Genomic DNA, 24,827 nt, shown 5'->3' with positions numbered 1-24,827 from the left:
ATGTCAGGTAAATATTTAAACTTACTAGGTGGCTTCTTATTCCAACAAAAAGGTGTTTCTCTAAGCCAAAGCCTTTCTGATGAGCAGATCAGCATTCCTGGAAAGCAGTAATGGTACCCACTGGACCATCAAGATCTGCACTACTGTGTAAAATTTTAATACAAGTATCATACAAGGACTTGATTGTGAAAGAGACACTCTTCATCACTATCAGAGTTACAGAGCAGAAAGAGATGTTCAAATAGTTTCATCTGAAAAACTTCTCCTCTTGAAGATTTTCAGACGCACTGCAAAGGTCACCTTGAGAAGCTCCTTCTAGCCAATAAACCATCATCAAACTGCTGCTGAAAGCATGCATTTTGGAGCCCTAGAGTAACACAGAAAACCACACCACAAGCTGAGGCAATGACTTTTACCGCCACTTTGGCTGCATTTGAGCTCTGCTGTCTTTCAGGAATCATTCTGCCTGTTCCACTTAAGACAAATCCAGACATTTAGGGTACAGATTATCTCAAGGAGCAATGCACAACCACCTCAATCTTCCTAGCTGTAACTACTTGCTTTCAAAGTAAAATATTCAGTATAAAAATCTTCTGTCCATACTGTTTAATTTTCTCTGAAGAGAGCAAAGTCCCTTTCTGTAAAGGGTCAGGGGCATTGCTAATATAATATGAAGGGAGATGATCAAACAGCAGCTATTACCACTGCAGCTGCAAGCTGTTCTCTGGCTTGTGTGGGATGGTGGCATCAGTCCACTTGGTTAACATTCACATCCTCCGGTTCTCCAGCTTTGGGATATGAAGTTCAGTCCCACCTCCATGAACAGGAAGATCTTGTCAGCAATACACACAGGGAGTCTACATCATGGTGTCATGTTAAAAGTGCTGAGGAACCAAATTTTCTATTATATTTTATTTTTGAAAGGAGAAAAAAAAACACTGAACAACTCCTAGCATGGTAGCCTTCCAAACAGTGATCTATTGCCAACACTTCTCCTGTCTTGGGAGTCTCACGGAAACTGCAACACAAGCGATTCTCAAAGTTCAGCATTTGGGGTGTAAGAAATCAATTCAAATCTCTGCAAATACTGAAATATGTACACACTGACTCTCTCTCAAGCAAGTAAATCTTAGCGCAGGGTAAGTTTAGTAATTGACAAAGCAGCCCATGATTCCAAAATTAGTTTGCAGGAGATTGTAGCACAGGGAATGTGTATTCTACAAATGTAATGCTGAATTTGATGTACATTCTTTTTAAAGTCTGCTCCCCCCAGAGGTAGAGTTTAGTGGTATGGAACCAAAATATAGCTACAATAGGGCCGAGACCAAATTTTAAACTTTGCATTTGCTACAGTGGAGCCCCTGGTTCTAGCTATACTTAATATTCCTTCACTCCTCAGTGAGTTGACAGGACACGGCTTCCAAAAACACCTTTTTGTCTAGATGGGGACCAGCAGCAAATAGGAGCTTCAAGAAAACTAAAATGATTTGTTACCCTTTACCTCAACCCAAGCCACTGGCACCAATTTCCAGGTTTCTTAAGTTTAGGAATGCGTAGCTCTGCTGCTGAAATTTGCAGATGATACAAAGATTGGTAGAGCGGTAAACAATAATGAGGACAGGGCAGTCATTCAGAACGAACCTGGATTGTGTGGTAAGCTGGGACCATTAAAAAAATGTGTAGCCGAATGCAAAATCATACACCTAGGAAGAAAGAATGCAGGCCATACCTAGAGAACGGGCCATACCTAGAGAATGGGCCATACCCTGGAAATCACTAACTCTGAACAAGATTAAGAGCTCACAGTGGACAAACAACTGATGCGGTGGCAAAGAGGACTAATGTGATTCTTGGATATATAAAGAGGGGAGTAGTGAAGAGAAGGGAGGTCATTTTGCCTCTGTCTAGGGCATTGGTGAGACCAGTACTGGAATACTGTGTCCAGTTCTGCTGTGAAGATTTTAAAAAGGACATTGAAAAATTGGAAAGGATGCACAGAAAAATCACAATTTAAGTGATTAAAGGGCTGGAAAAAATATATCACAGTGAGAGTCTTAAAGAGCTCAAGCTGTATAGTTTATCCAAAAAAAGAAAAAGTATCTTGAATGCTGAATGCTGTGTATGAGTACCTTCAAAAAGAGAAAATACCGGGTACCGAACAGCTCTTTAATCTAGCTCAGAAAGGGACAACAAGAATCAATGATTGAAAGTTAAAGCCAGAGAAATTCAAATTAGTAATACATTTTTTTAAACTTTGGGGATGATTAACTACCAGGGAAGTAGTGAATTTTCGATTTCTTCATGTCTTCAAATCAAGACTGGATACTGATTGAGATGCAGGTTTTAATCAGAAAGCTTTTTCAGTGAGCCAGATGCAGCTGCTCACTGGTGGATACCAGTCAATGAAAACTGGCCCAGTGTGTGAAAGCGCTGTCCCAATGTGTGTTTTATGTTTAGAGGAAAGGGAGGGTTCAGGCCTTCTCCCCACAACAACAAAAAGAAGCTCACCATTTCCAGACTCAGCCCTTGGACAGAATGACCTCCTGTTGCAGAGTTACCCAAACTTATCCCATCCATGGACTAAACTGACAAGATGCCAAGAGTTTGAGAGCTGCACTTAAAGTGCAAAATACACTGCAGCGACTCATCTTTAATATGGAAGTGTGGCCTGCAGAAAGTACAGGTCCCAGCATACAAAGCTCCACGTACAATCCAAATGACCAGACCACAATTCATGCTACCTAGGACACAAAACCTACACAGGCTGCACTTCTGGGTTAAAGAGGAGTGGGTGTGGACTGTTATTGGATCCACCCATTGTTCCTCCTCATCGAAACACAAAGCCATTCATACCCAGTTCCCAACCCTCCCATTAGTGCTCAAACCCTGGCTCAGAGCTAACATAGTCGGGCACTCTCCCAGCTAAGCTCCTCTCTATTAAGAAAGTATCAACAGCTATGGTAACCAGACTTCAGAAATGTGCAGCCAGCCCAGTAAGATGTGTGAATGGCGAGGTAACAGTCTAGCTTTACTTCATTAAAGTAAAATGTGCCACAATGTATCTGTTTGTCATGTAATAAAAAGGCAGATGGAGGAAACCCTTGGTGCTTTTCATCTTAAAGCGATACAGCTAAATGCTTTCCTCTTCCATATAAATCTCTGTACAGACAGTATCATACTATTACAGCACAGTAATCACCGCAACCACCCCGGAACAGATCAATTAGACATCACACACAGATACTCTTTATTCTTTATTAGTTCGTTTTGCATCTTGCTTGAAACATCGGCACTGATCTGGGAGATCCACCTCTCCATAGTGTGGCACAAAATTAGAATTTGCTGTATTAGTCGGAGAACTTGTGTTACTTGGATCTAAAACTGCAACCTACTTCTGCAATATTCTTCTTAACAAATTCTTCATCACAGTACTGACATTTAGCACGAGCAATATTCCATGCCACAGCAAAAAGTCAGTTGTTGTCTCAGCTTCCTTACTGAAGGCAGAAAGTAGCGTCTGCTGACTGCTGAGGTGTAATTTTAATGTGGGTAGCTTGTTTTCCCTTCATTCTGATCCAGGAGGGAACTTAGACAAAAAGCTATTGTGATTCGTTTTGTCGTGATGTTGTCAAGTTCGCTTTGTAGTGAGAAAGCGCGATGCATTGCAGATTAGGCACAGGGGTTTGCCACGTTTGCTAGTGAATGCAAAATCTTCCTTCCATTCTGGCTGAAAATTTTGGTTTTCTTCTTCATACTTGCATTTCTTACTTTTTGAAGATGTCATTGTCATCCACAAAATTAACGTAAGGTTAACACTTAAATCTAAAACTATTCAAATGCGACTTGTGAACAGTAAACACAACTGTAGTGTGCAGCATGCAGGGAGATCGGAGCACATAAGGTCTGCACAGCACTACAGTGACGCGATTTCCTGTTATAACGAGCCTGTGCAGCTGAAGCTGGACCTAAGGTGCAACCTGCAGGGCTGAAGCCCCCAGCACCAGCTTGCCTCCTCTTGCAGGGCTGAAGCCCCAAGCAGCAGAGCCCCTCCTCCTGCGGGGCTGAAGCCATGATCACTGGCTCACCCCGCTGCAGGGTGAAACCCTGAGCCTCCGTGCCTGCCCACCCCCGTGGGGCTGAAGCTGCAAGCGCCAACTCACCCTCAGCAGGACTGAAACCCTGCGCCTCTGCGCCCCCCACATGGGGCTGAAGCTGCGAGCACTGGCTCGCTCCGTTGTGGGGTGAAACCCCTCCTCCCCCCACAGGGTGACTCACCGAGCTCCGTGAGCTGCAGCTGAACTGTCGAAGAGCCACATGTGGCTCACAGTTTGGCCACACCTGCAATATTCAATGTTAATTTTCCTCTGAAATAATGATAATAGTTTAATTGGATTGCAGTGTTTGACTCATCTAAAATATTTAGCAAATTTTCACAATGCAGTTATCTAGGTATTTATTTATATGCGCTAATCAGAGAATTGTTTTACCTTAACCTTTTCTGTATGTCAAGAATATTCATAATTTTCATAATCTTATTCTTTATTTTTATATTTAGCAAAAAATCTTGATAGGCTAACCAAGAAGTGCACATGCTTAATCTAAGCAATTGTGTCACTGGTTACTGGAACCTTTGAAAACCCTCCTCTTATCCTCTCTCCCCGGTATGTCACACCGAAAACTTAGACCCTGATCCTACCAACACAAACATGTTTAACTTTAAGCACTGACTTCAGCGAGACTACTCATCTGCTTAAAATTCAGCATGTGAGTATTTGCAGGTTTAGGGCCTTAGATTGTAAACTCTTTGCGGCAGGGACAATATCCTTCTAGGTATTCTGTGAAAATCTAGGGTGCTATAAAATAACTCAAGATAATATCAATCCCATTGAGCCTAGCCTCAAAATAAAAAAAGACCACCCAAAACCAGAGAGGAGTCACAGGCCCAGAAAAAACACCCAACATAATAGACAACCAAAAGCAGAACAACAGGTTTCAGAGGAACAGCCGTGTTAGTCTGTATTCGCAAAAAGAAAAGGAGGACTTGTGGCACCTTAGAGACTAACCAATTTATTTGAGCATGAGCTTTCGTGAGCTCACGAAAGCTCATGCTCAAATAAATTGGTTAGTCTCTAAGGTGCCACAAGTCCTCCTTTTCTAAAAGCAGAACAGAAGCTAGCTACAACCCACCCCATCCTGCTGCCATTCAAAGTGTCTTCAGATTACTCTTCAATATGTTTTTCTATAATAAAATGAATAATTCCTACATGGTTCACAATCTGTCATTTTAACAAACAAAAATCACAAAACTCTCTCTCACTCCTTGAGTTTAGGAACTACATTACTTTTCCAACTCTACATGATCAGACTCAATACCTCTCAGATTATACATATATCCTTTAGCATGAAGAAAATCATACTGGCAAAATTAGCATCCCAAATTGGGCAAACTATCCTCACAGATTCCCCTCATCCACCCCAATTACAGTTCCGTAACGCACGTTCAGACTTTAAAAGTCTGGAGACAAAACTAAATGATGCAGCTGAATTTATCATTTGCCTGTTACCAGCCATCTTCAGATCATTCACACGAACATGTAGGAAGAGATCCACAATGTCTGGTGCAGGATTCAGGAGGAGTCTGTCTTCCCTTGTTGTAACTCAGTATTTCTCAAGCTGCTTGATATTAAAAACTTAATAAAAAAATCTTAGTTTAGTTTGGAATGAGAGGAAAAAATATACATCTCTAGAAATCATGTTTGTTAACTGCTGCTGCAGAGGGAACACAAAGGCACATAAGTTCTTTGGTGAAAGTTCCACATAAATATACACTTACATTCCACACAATTCTCGACAATAAAATAGTGAAGTTATATTACTATGGCTGGAATCCAAAAGCATTCCTTGTTCAGGCTCCTTGGTAGGGCAAATATCGATCCTAAGCTACTTGTCTGTCCCTTTAACTTAACTTTCAAAGCAAGTAGAAAGAACTCGTATCAGAGCAGAATTCAGAATATCAAATTTCAGTGCTGATGGGAGAGGCAGAGAGATTTCCAAGAACAACTTCACACCTAATTCTCTTTATTAAATGTGAGATGCACAGAGATGTGTATTTTGGCTGGTGCTCTTAGCTGTGAATGGCAGGCTGAAATAGGAAGTTGCTGCCTGCAGCCATTCCCTAGAAGCAACCTGAGACTTGAATAATCCAGGCTATTCTCTTGAGAAACAGTCTGGAGTTTTATATTTTCTCACTAAAAGGCTTGGCACTGAAAACAACTGCTCGTTAGTAGGGCATAGATTGTGTTGTGGACGTGTTTGCTTTTTAAAGACCTATTTATTTGATAAGAGTAGGTGATAGTCCTGAACATTTACAATGTTAGAAACCTTTGTAAGACTATAACCTCTGTCAAGTATTGTGAAAAAGAATGTCTGCCTGTGAAGGGCAGAGCACTCTACTGGCGAGTGCATGGGATGGGAATCAAAAATTATCTGTCTCTGTTCTGTTCTGACACCCTATGTTACCTTGGTAAATTGTCTCTCCATGTGCCTCAGCTTCCCCAGGCATAAAATGGGGATAAAACTTTTGCCTACCCTCTCCCAGTGTGAAAATTCATTAAGGTCTGCCAGTGCTTTGAAGATGCACATGCTATATAAATGTTTATGTATTATTATTGGGTGAGAAGGTGAACAGGAGGAAGGCAGGTATATAAGTGCTTAGGCAGTATTCTGAATAATGTCTACCTGCACACATACCAGGGCCTTTAGATTTTAAATTGCAGCTATCAAGCATACATTAGAAGGTATTTGACTGCACGGTTATTCTGCATGTTTCACAGAGACTCAATTAAATTTGGAAAAATTAGCAGGATAAATCTTTGCATTAGAAAAATCAGCAATCCTTCTGTTCCTAGATGAGACGTCCTGATCTCCTGTCCTGTGACAGCAGTAAAGATTAAACTGCTTGTGTTGCCTGGATGACAGGCTGAATGATCTGGGGAAAGGGCTTTTATTTGAATACGATCTGATAACAGTCAATCTCATCTTTGCTTGGGAATCAAATTTTAACTTCAGAGGGGGACTGGAGGAGCAATTCTCAACTCTCAGATGGTAAACAAAGATCAATTTGATAATAGGGATAATTAATCAGCCAAAAATTGAATAAGTCCATCACCAACCAACCTTAGAAACTCAATCAACCTACAGTGAAATTCAGCAGCACCAGCCTGTACCCATTACTTACGGGAGCTGATGCCTAATGCTACAGAAAAAAATATGGAATAAAAGGTTGGAGGAAAAGTAAAGCATTTCTTATTTCCTTTCTCACAATTTTACGATAAAATAAAAAACTGACTGCTTACATTAAATAGCCTCATTTCCATCCCCCTTCAGAAATTAGAGTCAGCTTTCATTTTGTTTATTTTTGCAGAGTTCCACTGAATATGCAGATTTTCTTTAGACTTGAGTATCTTAATTGTTTTTCAGATAAAACAATTTGCAGAGATTCTCAGTCTATTTGCTTGCACACTGCAGGACAAGGTCTTTCAAGGCAGTCCTCTGACCACAATATTATAAATGCTTTTTATCTTTTTGGGTATGTGGATACTAAAAGAAACAAACATGGAATGGGCAGGTTTCAGAGTAACAGCCGTGCCAGTCTGTATTCGCAAAAAGAACAGGACTTGTGGCACCTTAGAGACTAACCAATTTATTTGAGCATAAGCTTTCGTGAGCCACAGCTCACTTCATCGGATGCATACTGTGGAAAGTGTAGAAGATCTTTTTATAAAAAGACAGCAGAGCTCCACAAAGAGTTTGTCCTGTGTGGGATTTTGTTGCCTTCCTGGTTTCACTTCTCCTGATGTCTTTCATATTATGTTTTGACAATCACTGGAGAGCCCTTGACATCAAGGACCAAACAGATGTCATTTCTAAATCTAGACCAAAAATAAAAAAACAAAAGGGCGGGGGGGACAGGAGGCCACGCTGCCTCAGCTCTTGGCTGGGATTTAACATCTCTACAGTATCCATTAGTTCTTCCATCAACTATTCCTAACAGCCACCTTTACAAAGCCCTAAATCACTGCAGTATATTGTGAAAAGTGCAGACTATGAAATGTCAAGGTCACTGAACTTGTGCCAGATGCCACTGTCAATGTCTTCAGAAATTTAGCAAAATCCTGTGAATCACTTTAATTACAATGGAAACATTTACTTCAAAGGAAGCCAGGTTTCCTCCCTCAGTTGGTAAAAGCTTCACTGCATTAACTTTACTATTGGACATCTAATGTGTATAAAATTGAGATGCACATTAAAATGTATGGCTTACATGTTAGAACAAGATGTTATAGTTAATATTCTCTGATGTGTTCAAAAACAGTGAAAGGGAAAGTTCAAAGTTGGGATGGTTATCCAAACCTACGAACTTGCTCCCGCTAGGTCCTCAGTCCAATTCTTACCATTTTCTCCTGCCACTAGTATAACCACTGAGCCCTCTCCTGCCTGTCTTTTAAAATCTGGGGAATGTGATGAGGCAGCAGGTATGGTAGCTATCTCCACTGGGCTCCGATCACCAATCCTATTTACTAGCTGCCTGGGGCTTCCTTGTTACTTGTGTCTCAAAGAGGATATGTGAGGGGAAGCCCAAAGGCTATACAAGTGCCAGAATCTTGCAGTGTAAATCATTCAGCTAGAAAGATACATCAGTAATTCAATGGTTAGTTCAATCAAAGGGAGCATCTCTCTCATTATCATACAATCATGCGGCTGATACAGAAAGGACACAGTTCTAACGGATAAGGCTAACTCCTGAAACCTCACTCACCTCCTTGAGACAATCAACAAAAGAGTTAAAGTTCTGACAGCATTTATCCTGGAACGTTCTAAAACTTTGTCTCTTTGTTTTCAGTCCTGCCATCTATCTTTATTAAGCAATGGAACACTGTTGCCATGAAAACCATCTTGTTGAGTATGATCTTTACTTTGCATACACAATAAGCTTTTGCAGTATACCAGCGCCTGACTCTTTATCTAACAATGGTGATAAAACTAAGTGCTCCATTTCAATAAGAAATGATTCATTGCCAAAGAAAAAAGCCTTCTGGATCATCATTCTTAAAGACAATCTAAAAGTCTTTCCCACCCCTCAACTCAAGTACTAATGAGCCACGTTTGTCAGCTAAGTATGATGACAAATTGTCACTACTATCCTTTGGTTACCGACATGTTTAAATCTAATATATTTAAAGCCAAATTTTGGGGTCTTCCATTACACTGACTAGAAGGAACTCTGGAACTGTGAACTGCCCAACTTTGGTCCAAAGTTTGTAGTCTTCAAAGGTGAACTATGAAGGTGAAATATAAGAATTATATTTCCTCCTAGGTCAATAATTACTTTCCCCACTGTTGCTCTCTCTCCCTTTCCTACACACCTTGGACTGTTTTTATTCGGTGTGTTCATGACTATTTTAGATTGCAAGGTCTTTGGGTAAAGGACCTCATTGCCTTATAGACCAAGCCACAGTACTGGTGCCATCAATAATATTTCTTTCCCACACACTGAGATATGCACCTTGCTGGCTATTCCCATGCTGCAAAATAAAACAAAACAACCCAAAACCAATTCTAGCACTGTTTCTTTGACAGAAAATTTTAGAACAGATTACAAAGTCATGCTGTGCATACTATTTAAAAGAATTATGTTTAGTGTAAGCAACAATTTTGTTTATTTAAAAATGGATGAAGCCAGTGCCATTCTTATCAAAACATGGACAGGTCTGATCCTCCTGACGCTTTCAGATGGAATGAAAGAATGTCACTGCTAATGGCTACTGGGAAAAGGTGGCAACTGCTGGATGGAGTTTGCTTTAAATAGATGAGCAAGAACTTGCTGGACATGCCAACCCTCAAGAAAGAAAAGTGATAAAAGCAATTATCTGACTTCAAAAGCAATGGAAGGGAGCTGAGAACAGAGCTTTGTATAGTGAGAACAACAGTTTGATTCTGACAACTGTAAAAGGCCCTTCATGGAATTCTAAGGGGAAAAGTGCGAGTCACATAAAGCCTCGTTCTCCCTTACTGATATGTGGCTAATACATACTGGTATCCAAGGAAGCACGCAGCCACCACCAGGGGAAATGAATTTATACAAAACCAAAGGCTGTTAAAGGGAAGGATGATCACATTCTGAATGCCAAAGTACATGATCAGCTGAACATACGATAAGAGGAAATTAGTGCTCCAAATGTTTGAAACTGAGCTTGTTACAGTTCCAGGACTTTGCTATCAAAATGCCATGCAGAAAAGGTGTCTTCATTCCCTTCTCCTACCAGGTTTCTTGGTGTTCTGCTTCTGTTGAATTTTCCCTAATGGGATGGGGGGAGGGGGAGGAGAAGAGAAAGAAAGAGAGGGGAAGGGATGAGAGGCTATTTTGAATGTGTTGGGTTTTGTCTTATGTTGAGTGTGTGAATCTCATGCTGGATTGACTTCCTGCACTACACCTGCCTTTGTGTATTTTTTCCCCTCACACATCTGCCAATGGGTGCACATCATGTGACCTGGCCACTGTCATCTCAGTCCAGTCCTGGGTCTCTCTTGAGTAGACACTGCTAATCCACAACAAATGGCGTGTTGGTTTGGGATGTCTAAAAATTACTAAGTGTCCCGGACCTACTCATAATTTGAACTGGTATCTCCAGAGATGAAAAACTAAACTACTGTTAACTAACTAATCATACTACTTTGCCTCCGTTCCGATCTACTGTTCTAAAGGCAACTCGGACTAATTAAGATTCTCTGGGCATTTGTTATTTTGTTACTTTACAGCCTGATTTCCACATTTTCCCCAATTACTCACATTCTTTCTGCTGTGCAGTCTCTTGGGGTTTTGTTTTTCCCACTTCATCTCTAAATTAGTTCCTTGTGAATCATTACTCATCTTATCAGTGACTGACAGACACTAATGAATTACTGATTTCCAGCCTGTGACACCCCATAATAGTTATAATGGAAACAAAGGTTATTTTAGTACCAAACTTGTTGTTTCTAGTAATTTTTGTAAAGTGAATTTTGTACTGCTGAAAGGTGCTTGATTGACAGACCTGGAGACTTGAGATCTGTGTTTTCAAACAGCTACAGAACAGGCAGTTGCAAGGCAAGCTATCCTGCTCCCGCCTATGTGACTCAACCCTGATCTGCAGGGACTACATGGAGGGTTTAGAAGACTGTCCATGCCCCACAGATAATATGGTATGTTTGCTAAGATGTGTAACACAACACTGGGGGCAAGGGAATATGATTCATGTCAATTGTGGTGGGTTTCTTTTACCATGGATATTTGGTCATTACAAATTATTGTAACCATTAACTCATTTCAGACAAAAAAACTGAACAGTGATCAGATGAGAGGGACTTCTGCTCACTAATTATCTGTACCAGACACTAACAAATGGCCCCACTGGAAAAAAGCACTCTACGCCATTCTCAGTCCCCTGAGCTTCCCAGGTTTCCTCACATTCTCTATAAAAAGAAAAGGAGTACTTGTGGCACCTTAGAGACTAACCAATTTATTTGAGCATGAGCTTTCGTGAGCTACAGCTCACTTCATCAGATGTTTACCGTGGAAACTGCAGCAGACTTTATATACACACAGAAATCATGAAACAATACCTCCTCCCACCCCACTGTCCTGCTGGTAATAGCTTATCTAAAGTGATCAACAGGTGGGCTTTAGATAAGCTATTACCAGCAGGACAGTGGGGTGGGAGGAGGTATTGTTTCATGATTTCTGTGTGTATATAAAGTCTGCTGCAGTTTCCACGGTAAACATCTGATGAAGTGAGCTGTAGCTCACGAAAGCTCATGCTCAAATAAATTGGTTAGTCTCTAAGGTGCCACAAGTACTCCTTTTCTTTTTGCGAATACAGACTAACACGGCTGTTCCTCTGAAACCTCACATTCTCTATGTTTCTTTTAAAAACTGTATTACTGAGCTCCAGCATTAGTTCCAAAATATGGATTATTTTGGCTCCCTCTCAAAGGATTGGTAATACAAATGCACTGCAGAGGCAGCAACATGCTTATTCATTAGGCTGCTGGGTTAGTCTAGATAATTAGAAATCTGGGCTCTTCAAAGAAGGTGCAGAGTAATTTACTCTCAAACTCGTCATCTTAATTAGAAATAAACTCCTTTCCCAGGTTTAAAGACAGATAAATTATAAATTACATTATACACTACTGTCTAGCTAGACTGGTCTTGGGACTATAATAAAAACATGTGTTCTCTATAATTGATATCTTTATCAGATTAGGATGAAAAGGTTTTAATGTTTGCTATCCTCAGAAACCTTCAATCAGAACATTTTTCAGGAAGGCAGCTCTTCTAAAAAGCATGTTATGGAGATATCAAGAAGGAGCAAGAACTCAGAAAAAACTCTTGTAACAAGTGCCCCCTAAAACACTGTGAGGAATTTGAGTGCAACACTGAGAAACGCTTGATTTCTGGTCTCAGCAACAGCAAAGGAAATATACTACGCAGGGTGTGGTGGCCAAAGCAAAGGACTAAAAGGCCAAGCAACTGTTTTGCTTTTGACCTAGGGGAGTCATCGGTCATCTGTTTCAGGCAAACTGATTCCTACACCTGGGTAAAAATAGCAAGCTAGCTCACTGGAAAGCAGAGGTTCACTGAGCCATAGTTGCCAACGGCTACATAAAATCCGAATTGGCTAAGAGGTCTAAGAGCAAAACCAACAAGCCTTAGGAAGGACAACCGACTTGTACAGGGTGGAGTTCTGATTCCCACACCCCCACCCCCGGCCCCATTTTTTCCTTCCACAATATCTCACAAATCTGACCCTTTCCCCTACTTATCCCCAAAACACTTGTCCATACCCGTGTCACCTCCTGCCTTAACCTCTGCAACAACCTTCTCTGTCTCGGACCTCCCTGAAACCAATATGGCTCCTCTCTAGTACATGAAGAATTGCTGGTGCAGTCATCATTTTTCTCATTCGACCGAACCATGAACCTCCCTCCACTTGTTCCCACTCGTCAGTAGTATTGAGTTATAACTTCTCATCCTCACCTCCAGGACTCTGGAGGATTCTACCTCCGTACACATCTCAGATCTTTTGCATACCTGCTCTGCTTGATGTCCCATTAATTTCCCTCTCCCATCTCTGAGCTTTTTTCAACAGCAACCTTTACATATGCAATGACTTCCCAATTACAGTTCACCAAGCCACTATCCTCACCTCATTCAGAGCCCTCCTAAAAAGTACATTAATGACACCCAGAAGGAATTAATAAATCCAGTAATAAATTAGAAATGGAAAATCCCTTAGCTTGCTCCTCTAGGTTCTACCATTGTGTTCCTTCTTCTAGATCAGGGGTTCTCAAACTTCATTGCACCGTGACCCCCTTCTGACAAAAAAAATTATTACACGACCCCAGGAAGGAGGACTGAAGCTTGAGCCTGCCCGAGCCTTGCTGCCCCAATGCGTGGGTGGGGGTGGGGGTGGGAGCTTGCTGAAACAAATGAATTATTCTAGCTTTAAGTATTTAGGTTTTAGAATTATTACAAATCTAGTAAAATCAGTAACGTATGTTAACTCTCTCCTAATGTTATGCTTTTATAACATGTGGATTCATAACATCTGTTTGGCAACAATTTTTTTATAACATTGCTCTAGATAATACAGAAAGATTTTAGTAACTGATTATGTCACCAATTTACAGTGCTTAGGATTTTGTTCAGACTAAAGAACAAAGCCAACAAAGTAAACTGCTCCCCCCGTTCCCACAACATCTGCCTGTTTTAATATACTTTGACTTTTCTTATTTCATTGCTTAAAATGCTGCTCTTGCAAATCCATGGAACAGATTCAGGGGAAGAAGTAGAACATACAAGTGGCTCAGGGGGTTTAAAATGACACTGGTAGAGAATACAGCATTGATGTAGTCATGTTTCCCAGACCCGAAGAAGAGCTCTGCGTAAGCTCGACTCTCTCACCAACAGAAGTTGGTTCAATAAAATATATTATCTCACCCACTGGTAGAAATCTCAGTTTTGTCATTTTCAATTTGGAGTTATACAAGGACTCTTAGCCCCATTTGCCTTGAAAACACAAAAAGATGACCGCAATAAGGACATGTGTATGTCACCCAGCCACATTACACAATAAATCCAGAAACCCATCTTGGCAGCCAGCTCAACAGCTTTGTCGATACTTAGCAGTTTAATGATTAATCCCTTTCCCCTGCCCCTTAATTTATGATTTTACATCTTTGAGACTATGCTGAACCCTTCTGCAACTGGCTATTTATAAGCAGTATAACACATAGCTGCCCAGTTACACAGCATAGATTTCCTGCATTTTGAGTTCAGCTAGTGCCTTTGCACATTGTATTCCCACCTAGCAGTGAAACAGAACGGATTTTCAAAGGAGACGACTTTTCTCCTCCATTTCACCTTGAGGTACTCACATATTTGCAGTGGATTATCATTAATGACCTGTGAAGGAATGCTAGTTACACCTGCCAGTCAGGTGATGAGAGTGCCTGACCATTCTTAGCTCATTAATGCTGGGTATTGTGGAACTAAAACTGCTCCACTTGAATTCAAGTTCTTTCGAAAATACCACTGCAAGGCTGGGAGCATCTTGTACCAGTAATCTGGGTTTAAAGGAAGTGCACAGCTCCAAAGGCAAAACACCTGGCTATTACTGACTACCATGTTTGGTGCTAGAATTTCTAGCGATATTACAAGCCAATCTCAAGTACCTTGTACTCCAGCTGCAGGTTTAGGTGACTCAGTTAAAGGGGACCAGCCATGTCTGACATGGATACCCATTGTTCTAAGGCAAAACATTAGAAGAGGAAAACAGATGAGGACACTGGTGTTCAATTCATTTTAGTAACCTCTCAGGAGGCAGAAACCTAGTGGGGCAGTGATTAGTCTTCTGTGCCTACTCCTGGAAGGGGAGGACAGAGTCTCTCTCACCATAAGAAGAAATGCCACTTCTTCCCCTCTGAGCATGTCTAATTCTTTGGGGCTAGGAAAATGAGAGCTTCAACTCTGTCCTCTTTAGGCTCTTCCCTTCACGGTGCCCCTGAAACTGTATGCCCCTCCCAACAGTATTCTCATCCCCGTAGTAAGGGAAGCAGGTTGGTCTCCTGGCACACACAGGCCTTGAGAGCTTATTTCCCTAGTCTAACTTCTTAAGCCAGTTGGAAAAACAGATATCCTTCCACACGGAATATTCTTAATGATAATGAACTTAATTGTTACTTCATATGTCAGTGCTTAATAATACATTTATGTGGTACCCCAGGAGATCTCCACTTGTATTGACGATTCCTTCAGGGTTTAAAGACAGAACCTCTTAGTTTTGCTTTCCAGACAGCTCAAAATCAGAACTGTTCAGGACAACATCCCTCTGTCCGCACAAGGGTAAGTAGGCTTAGCAGCGTTCCTCCCCCCCCCCCCCCCAATTTTGATGATTTTTATCAATCCTTATTTTTAAGATTGTTCCACCAGGAACACAGCCTCCTCCCACACCTTGTATTGCAGCGATCAGGTGTCACCAACCCTGAGGCAGCGCAGGGAGCCCTCTGCAGCTCCGCAGTCACAGACGTACTCACTCACTCCCATGACAGCAGGGCTGCCGAGGTTTCCCTGCACAGCTGCAGGGCTGGTGACCGCCGAACCCTGCAGGCACACCCACGGTTACTGGTTGATATAATTTTTCATCAACTGCATTGTGCAAGCTGAAATTGATGTTTACCGACAGTTACTGATAAAAATCGAACCCCGCCAAGCCTAAAAGTAAACAGAGGAACCCTCAGGCCACCAGATGATCACCCTCAGCTTCTGAAAGAGCATTAGCGGGCACGGTGAGCGTTGAGATGAGAGAGACAGAACAACCCCTGTGCAGGTTTCTTTTCTGCTCCTCACCTCCTTGCAAACACTCTCGCCCAAGGACAAGTGGCATGCACTGCCATAGGGCACAGTACCTAATGGGGAAGTGCAGCTGTTGCTTCACTGACACATTACTGAAAACAATTTTAAGAGCTTCTTTTGGTAGCTTTGCTGAGTTGGGCTGGGGAGGTTCCATTTTCCCTTCAATAATCAGAAAGCAAGATAGAATAAGAAACAGAAATGAATGAGTCGCTTCTGATTACTCACAGATTACAAGGAACGCTGGTCCATCTTCCCTGCACCTTGCACAGTGCATTAGTTAAAAACCCGTACTATTCAAAAATACTATAAGTTGACATGAAGATTTTATAGCAATTGATGGGATGAATCAGCATAAACATTGCTGCCATGTGCAGTGTGTGACTTAGAAAAACCTCAGTTAAAAATCCACAAAGCATATTGCAAACAGGAAAAAGAAAAATCAAATGTGTTCACTGCTGGTGTAATGAAAACAAAACCTAAAAGCTCAACATGGTTCATGAGTTATGGGAGGGAAAATGTAATATAGTTCTGGAGATGGATGAAAGCTGAATTAATTCTCCTAGTTCTTTTATTTACTTTAGCAAACAGATTTCTGACCCCGTTTTACATCAGCTTCTTTTTCACAGACAATGAGCTGAAGAGATTTCTCTTTGTTTTCCTACATAATCTGTCACTACCCAAGGGCCTTGTTCTGCCAGTTTTAGTCAATGGTTTGGGCTGGATCCTCACTCAGAAACAAGCGGATAAGTGCTTTCACAGTTCCAGGGTTAAATGCACTCTGCCCCCTCCCTCTGTCATCTGCTCATGGACCCCCATTAAGTTTCCGGTCTCCAACCATCACCTCTCTATGGGTAGCGACCTGCAACACTCTCCTTAACAAGAAATTTAAGGTTGCAGGTCCTTGGCAATTCACTGTGCTTATCCCAGCAGCTCTGACGTTTGTCCAGCCCCAGCCATTCTGCTTTCTTCTAGGGTCTGAATGTGTTTACCAGTGACCAGCCAGCCTTCACATTTATTTAGGACAAAAACATTACCGAGAAAGCACATAATAAAACAAAAAACAATCTACAGGCATGCCAAGCTTACCAGGTGTTACCCATCTTCCATGTGGAGACCCTGGTGGGTTCCAGTCCTTCAAACCCTTCCAGCAGGGCTTTGCCTAGTTACAGTTTCATGTCAGTTGAGGATCACATGAGGGACCCTCAGTGATTTCAGCCTCCTCCTTTATACCACAAGCCTGTTCTTTGTCTACTGGATCTCTTGAACATGGTCTGAACCCATTTATGCATTACTGCCTTTAAGTTAAGGTTAATAGAATCATAATTTGGCTTGTAGATGCTGGACCCATTTTCACATAGATCAAATTTTTGATGTCAGCATGGCTTCCATAATGGTTAAACACTTAAAAGCTGCTCAAGAGCCTGATATAGACCTATCTCCTAAAGTATATGACACGGAAGGTTTTCTGGCATTCAACTACACATTGAAATTTATTTGGGGTTAAAATGTGCAGGTTATTCAACATGGATCTACTTTACCAATGCAATAAGCCAAAAGAGAAGACAGAGCGCTTTGAACTGGGAATTTTAGCTGATGGAATCCTACACTCATCACCATTGTTGCAAAATACCATTTCCTACTGGCAGTCTGGGACCAATGAATGATAGTTGCAAATCACTGTACTCTACAGAAACCTATTTAAAAAAGCAAGAAATAATACATTAAAACACTACTACTAGCTACCCACCTATTAAATACCCCAATCCAACCCCTCCGAACACCACAGAGAATGCCTTTCACCTGAATGAATGAATGACTCAAATCCTGAAGAATTGAAAGAGGATAACTGGCTTTAAACATTCACGTGTCAGAAGTCCGAGCCCATGGCCTATTCTAATTAATCTTGACAATGAGCGTTTCTCAAGGCAAACATCTCAGAAATTGAATTCTCTTTTATTTTAATTGTTCCAAGCTAATTTAACTTGGGTACACAACAATGTTCTAAGAATAGGAAGCTTGAAAATACTAACCATGTGGCACAGATCTCAGAGACCATCCACACAAATATGTACTACCTCACCTGATGGCAAAAAATACCTTCCTATAAAAACTCTTTGAAAACAAAGAATGCAGAAGATGAATTATGATTTAGTTTTTCAATAGCTTGGGTGGCTTGCATAACCTGGGCTATGCTTTGGAGAAGAGTTTACTTAGTCCATCATTTTGCCCTGGGCTGTCCATTAGCCAGTAATCTGGTCAAGTATTGCTTGGATGAAAGGATTATTATGGGTATCCATGACATTAAGGATCGAAATATAATACATTATTAGACAGAAAGAACACTAGAGTGTGCTGAGGAAGTGACAAAACACGTCTTTTTTTTCTGATTTTACACACACACACACACAGAGGCTCAGGGTATTGAATGGATTTTATGGGTCATAAAAGAGAAAACGATAGCTATGTTGAGAGACATTCATACCTCAGACAAGTATTGTGAAAGCTTCCCCGGCAGAGTTCCAGCACTATGCACCCAAAACAGCTCCGCCAGTGCATCCCAATCCTGGCCTGTAGTACTCCATGCTATTCCAGTGCCAGTCTCCCCTGGACTAGCTCTGCCAATGTATCTAAACACCAGACCTGCAGGAGCCATTTCAGTTGTATGCTCCCATATAGCTCTACCAATGTACCTCATTGCCTGAATTTAGACATTCTCTACTACAGCAGCCTTTGCCTGCCTTAAGCAGAGGCTTTTGCCACATGGTTTTACGTTAGCTAGGGTATAGGCTGAGAGTATTAAACTAATTTCACATGTGTCCTTAACGCTTGCGAAGTTGTAACTCCAAAAATTTAAGGCTATGAGCATTATCTAACATCTCCATTGACCCCCATTGACAAACTCTCTCAATGTGTGACCAAAACAACTAGCTAGGTGGCTTGACAATATTGACTGCCAAAAAGGTGACCGAAGTTTGGATTCTGGGCTGACAGTTGTCAGGCAAGTGTATGTTCAACATATCAGGAATGAGACCTAGGTGACCTGTAAGTTAAAAGGTCTGAGCAAAGCTCTAGAGCAAGCGTAAGACTCCATCTAAACAGTGTTCCCTGCATGATTTCTTGTTTCCATAGTCACTGCTTGTTCTGCCAGCCTGTGGTAAGACAATATAATGAGACACACCATAGACATGAGAACGAATGCAAAACAAAGGCTAACGGGTAAGATAGTCAAAGAAAAATGAGCAGAGGGAAACTTGGTACCCCTAAGTGAATCTTGGGCAACAGAAGCACCCCAAAGAGGTGCATGCCCACAAGCAGAATGAAAGGATCTTGAGGACAATGTGACTAAAAAGCAATTTCCCCTCTTCATCAAACCAAATATAATAATGGAAGCCAGGAAAGCAGTAGTTTTAATGTCATAAAATCTTGCTTACTTCTCTATTAAATCCAGCGTGACTCCTGGCACCAATCTGACACTCTTCTGCATGCAAAACCTGTGGAGAACAGAAGAACAATAATTCACACTAATTAAATATTTAATGACAGGACGCTTGGAAGTTCTGTGGAAAGAATGAGAAGGACAGTTATTACAGTGTTTTTGCTTTTAAAATATAATTCGGTTTGGAAAACTTTGCGGCGGCATAATGAGAATCAAACAAGGCTCTCAACATTTGTCGCCCTCATGGTCGTGCAGTGATTTCCATCGTCACGGTGACAAGCTTGTGGTATTGCAACTGCCACAGTGACAAGTTTCCCAACACACGGAGAGAAAAAAAGGTACCCAGTCATCCAGCAGAGTCCCTTGAGAGGGGGAGCAAGACATGAAATAAAGCAGAGCTCGTGTATGGTAGTGAAATAATGATCTGCATTGGCTGGGTTTCCTTGAAGAGACCTGGCACTGCAGTGGGGAGGGAAGACAGAGCACAACAGCAACGTGTCAAGAACACACACCTGCGTTATATAATTTTAAAATATAAAACATTGATTCCATTTCTCCAGCAATTAAAGGCACCACAATTTCAGAACTGCCCGCACTGAAAAATACAGAGTCCAGTTAACTCTATGGTTTGCCGTATCTAGAGAGACTCCCAGACTAGCTAATCTGAAGTGGAAAAGAAGATACACGCCCAATTCTCATGCACCAGCTCCCTCTCTCCAGACTTCTTGGGGGAGTTGCTCCACTACATCCCCAGGCCTCTCGTGCAGAGTGCCACAAACCATTTCCAGCAGACACATGTTCAGATTTTAAAAAAAAGTTTCTAGCCTTTGTGATTGGAGAGAAAATCTATTGAATGGGACCTTGAATCTGAAGACAGGCTGAAACCAGAGGGGATCAACTGCCTAAGGCTTAGATCCTCGTTCCAGCAACTGTCTGAGCAGCATGGCTGTGTGCTGGGAGATTCCTTTGGGGCCAGGGAAGAGAATCCTCCACCTCCGTTTCCAAGCCAATCCATGGCTGTGCCACTTCCATCCCCAATAAGTGGGGGAAGTATCTGCCCAATTCCCCATGGTACAGCAGTGAGCAAGAACCCCAGACATCTGTGCTCCTTGATGCACAGGGCGTACACATCTACCTGGTGGAGTTCTGAGGACCCTCCAGCTTTCCCTGTTTTACACCCTATTTTCCAGAATATGCATTGCAGCCACCCTCTTTCTAGCCAATCATAGGGCAAGGCTCAGAAAAGCTCAATGGTGTCACAGTCAGCTAGTGGTTCTTTCTGATATTCTGTGCCTTCCATCCTAAAGGACCTCAAATTGAAAGACAATTTCTACATGGGGACCCCCTACAACCATTGATGAAACATTAATCCCTATGGGGTGAAATTGCATGGCAATACTGCCCAACAGTGAAGAAAACCACCATCTCCAAAATGCAGGGGGAATTTAAGGAGGCAGAACGTAGCCAGAGCTGGAATTTGACTGAGACGCCTGGTTTAATGCCCCCATTCATATAAAGAGTGCCATGGGATTTTAGAGTAACAGCCGTGTTAGTCTGTATTCGCAAAAAAAAAAGTACTTGTGGCACCTTAGAGACTAACCAATTTATTTGAGCATAAGCTTTCGTGAGCTACAGCTCACTTCATCGGACGCATACTGTGGAAACATATGTATGTGTGCATATATGAACTAACCCTGCTTAGTCAGTGAAATCTAATAGGATCACAGAATAAGGCAGTCTAGCTGCAGGCCATTGAGAGATGAGTATGAGTGCTCAGCACCCCCAGTCCCTTACAGTACACACTATAGGAGACCAAGAATTGAACCGTAGTCTCTTGACTAGCAGCACAGGTCACTTGCCACAAGGCAAATGGATCCTTTAGCTTCTTTTCTTGCAAGGAATTCTGGCAGATGGTTCCCACACACCCCCAAGCATTCAGGATAGCGGAGTTGGGAAAATTATCACTGTGTCAAGCATTTCCTTCTATTTCTAAAATAGGAAAATAAGGCGCACCTTTGAGGGTCAGCTGTAAAAAGGCATTTCCCCAAATAATATACATTACGAAGTTGTCACTAAGCACTTCCTTTGGGAGCTTTTGGCAATGAACTATGGGCAAGACATAAATAAGCTTCAGATTTCAGGTATTTCAATGGTGCCTTCGGCTTCTCAAAGGCAACTGAATAATGAATAAAAGCAGATTGCGTTTGATCAGTAAGGGAAACTCCCTTTCTCCAACACACCCCCGCAGCACGGATCTGTCTGGTATTCAGCAGAAGGCAAGCAGCACAGCAAGTGCTTGCGGCTTTCATGTACACATTGCCGGGACTGCTACAGCACTGCCATTGTACGTTGGAGGAGATTAATGCAGGGAATGCTCGGAGCCCTCTTTTAATGAGGCCCCACCATTTCCCTGCAAACTCTGAAATAGGCAGTCTAGTTCAGCAAACCCCCATTTAAACCAGTAATGGTCCCTCTCCATTTCCTCACTCAAAAGTAGTGATTGCCCAGAAAATATGTGTAGAGGGTAAGGAACATTCTCTTTCTATCTGCAATACCAATCTCACAATCACTTCCATTGCACAGAAACATGATGTCTCAAACAAGCAGCTGTGACATCACTGCAGGAATCCATGAGGATGGGCTAGTGGGGAAAGCCATTACATAGAAATCTTTTAGTAACCACCGGTGATTAGAAAGAAAAGGCATAAAGGTGCCGTCAAGGTTCCTTGCCCACTCTGAACTCTAGGGTACAGATGTGGGGACCCACATGAAAGACCCCCTAAGTTTATTTCTACCAGCTTAGGTTAAAAATTCCCCAAGGCACAAAGTCTTTGCCCTTGGATTAGGTAAAACGCTGCCACCACCAAGACAAAGAACAGGGAAAGGACCACTTGGAGTCCTATTCCCCCAAAATATTCCCCCAAGCCCTACACCCCCTTTCCTGGGGAAGGCTTGATAATAATATCCTCACCAATTGATACAGGTGAACACAGACCCAAACCCTTGGATCTTAAGCACAATGAAAAATCAATCAGGTTCTTAAAAGAAGAATTTTATTTAAAGAAAAGCTAAAAGAATCACCTGTGTAAAATCAGGATGGTAAATACTTTACAAGGTAATCAGATTCAAAACATAGAGAATCCCTCTAGGCAAAATCTTAAGTTACAAAAAGACACAAAAACAGGAATATTCATTCCCTCCAGCACAGCGAATTTTACAAGCCATTTAACAAAGAAAACCTAACGCATTTTCTAGCTAGATTACTTACTAACTTTACAGGAGTTGGAGAACTTGCATCCTTGATCTGTTCCCAGCAAAGGGTATCACACAGACAGACAGAAAACCCTTTGTCCCCCCCAACCCCTCCAGATTTGAAAGTATCTTGTCCCCTCATTGGTCATTTTGGGTCAGGTGCCAGCAAGGTTACCTTAGCTTCTTAACCCTTTACAGGTGAAAGGGTTTTGCCTCCAGCCAGGAGGGATTTTATAGCACTGTATACAAAAAGGTGGTTACCCTTCCCTTTATATTTATGACAGGTGCACACAATGGTCAAATGGACTTTTAGCAAAACACTATCCTGTAAGTTTGCTCAAGAGTGATGGGAGTTCTAAAGGTTTACTCTTATCCAGAATGCTTAAAAAAACCAGAAGCACACTTAGCAAAAATTACACTCTGTATGCATGTTTTAATTCATCGAAGCACGACCACTTAGTGCAGTAATTGCAAGAGATCTCTCCCGACAAACAGGGTCTGACTTGCTTAGCGTTCAGCTGGGAAACATCAAGGAAAACCAGAAAGAAAGGTGGTGGAGGAAGTGATAGCACTTTTCTTTCTGATTCAGTACTGATCTAATACCCCCATATGGTGTTAGGGGGCACAACAGGAGTTCACATCTTTTAGATAAGGAAGTCAAAATCAAAGTTCTGACCACATACCATCATGAAAGATCTTCTGGTGCTACTTGAAAGAGAAGGGGTGGTGTTCTTCTGGATGTCCTGTCTTCTTTTCAAGTAGAGAGTTAAATTTGGCTTCCCTAAATTCCTTCAACCACTGCAAATGGATACAATGTTGTCTTTCTGTCCTGCATAAAACTCTTCAGTAATGTTGCTGTGAGATATGCAGCTGGAACACTTCACCTCAGAGCTAGCTGCATTTTAGTGGTAAGTAAAGAGATCACTGTGTTTAGGTTCAGAGTTTGAGATCCTTTAAGATGGAAGATGCTACAGATAAATATAGGCTAATTGTAAAAGTCTGAAGATTTGGAATTGGAACAGATTTATCTTATTTAACACCAGTCCTACAACAGCTAAACCCAAGGCATGCACTTGTCTTTCTTCTTCTGCTACCCAGTACAGTTCCCAAAAATGGAACCAAACCCTGGGTAATGTACCTATTTTGTAAGTTTTGTTTAACTTTTAACGTACATTTAAATCAAACCTTTGGCTTCATTTGCAGTCTCCTGATGCTTTCATTTTTGTTGTGGATTTCTCTTAAGTAGGTAACCTCTCTCAGGATCTGAAAGGGCCAGTTTTCCTGTTTAAGACATATGCAAGTTTTCTGGGTCACTCCCAGCAATTTCTCCTGGAAGGTCAGAAACACACATCTTCTGCATTCTGAAGTTATAAAAATCCCTCGTACCATACACTCATGGAAGGGAAGAACAGCCCACCAATTTCTACTGCACTACTGAATGTGGGGGAAACGCAAAATAACGTTAGAGCAGCACAAAGTACCTAGCGCTTTTTATCAGAAGTGACAACTTTAGCCGTCAACCCTCTTTAAAAATACTAGATTAGCAATCACGATGAGAGCAGGATCACTTAGGAGTTCAACAGTTTGCTCAAGTGCATTTATTTTACACTGCTAAACCATGCAAAGTGTCCTCACATGTATCATTTCCAAAATCATTCTGCCCATATTAGAGAGATCGGAAACGGATGTTATTGCAGACCTCTGAATCTCTCATTCCCTGGTGGCATGACGCCAAGTCCTGACTCTCCTTCCATAATGCTAGTAAAAGAAGAAATCAGCTCATCCTGGTTCTTGCAGAGGTGAAAAGAATTTTAAGCGGGATTGGAGAAAGTAAGATATGCCCAAAAGAACCAGAGCGCCTTTTGTAATCAAAAGGCACAAACAAAAAACCCTCCAGTGCATTTCACAGATTTTATTTGAATAATGTAGACATTCATTTATCTTTCCCTTTAGATCCCACTGGATTTTTCCCTATAACAAAATGCCACAGAGCTGGGCACTCTGTACTTATCACATTATTTCTTACCAAAGATTAATTGATCTATATCCATCCATTTTCCTTATTATCTTAGCTCCTCCCGAGCATTTATGGATTTGTCCTCAACACCCCTGCAAGGTAGGGAAGTATTAATTATCCACTTCTTACAGATGGGGAACTGAGGAGCGGAAATTAAGTGACCTTGAGGA

The 24,827-nt window shown here is 41.6% G+C and overlaps 1 protein-coding gene across 6 annotated transcripts in view; it reads right to left on the bottom strand.

Moving 5' to 3' along the window:
• RPTOR (regulatory associated protein of MTOR complex 1) overlaps positions 1-24,827 on the bottom strand; it is a 311,995-nt gene that overhangs the window by 127,800 nt on the left and 159,368 nt on the right. For all 6 annotated transcript variants that reach the window (XM_073312081.1, XM_073312077.1, XM_073312079.1 and 3 more), the window contains one exon: positions 19,384-19,443. In XM_073312081.1, the coding sequence (XP_073168182.1) occupies positions 19,384-19,443 (60 nt within the window). The remainder of the gene's footprint in view (positions 1-19,383; positions 19,444-24,827) is intronic.

This window comes from Lepidochelys kempii, chromosome 14 (assembly GCF_965140265.1).
Source record: "Lepidochelys kempii isolate rLepKem1 chromosome 14, rLepKem1.hap2, whole genome shotgun sequence".
Taxonomy (NCBI): Eukaryota; Metazoa; Chordata; order Testudines; family Cheloniidae; genus Lepidochelys; species Lepidochelys kempii.
The sequence above is the reverse complement of the archived record's forward strand: the minus strand, read 5'-3'. Positions and strand labels throughout refer to the sequence as shown.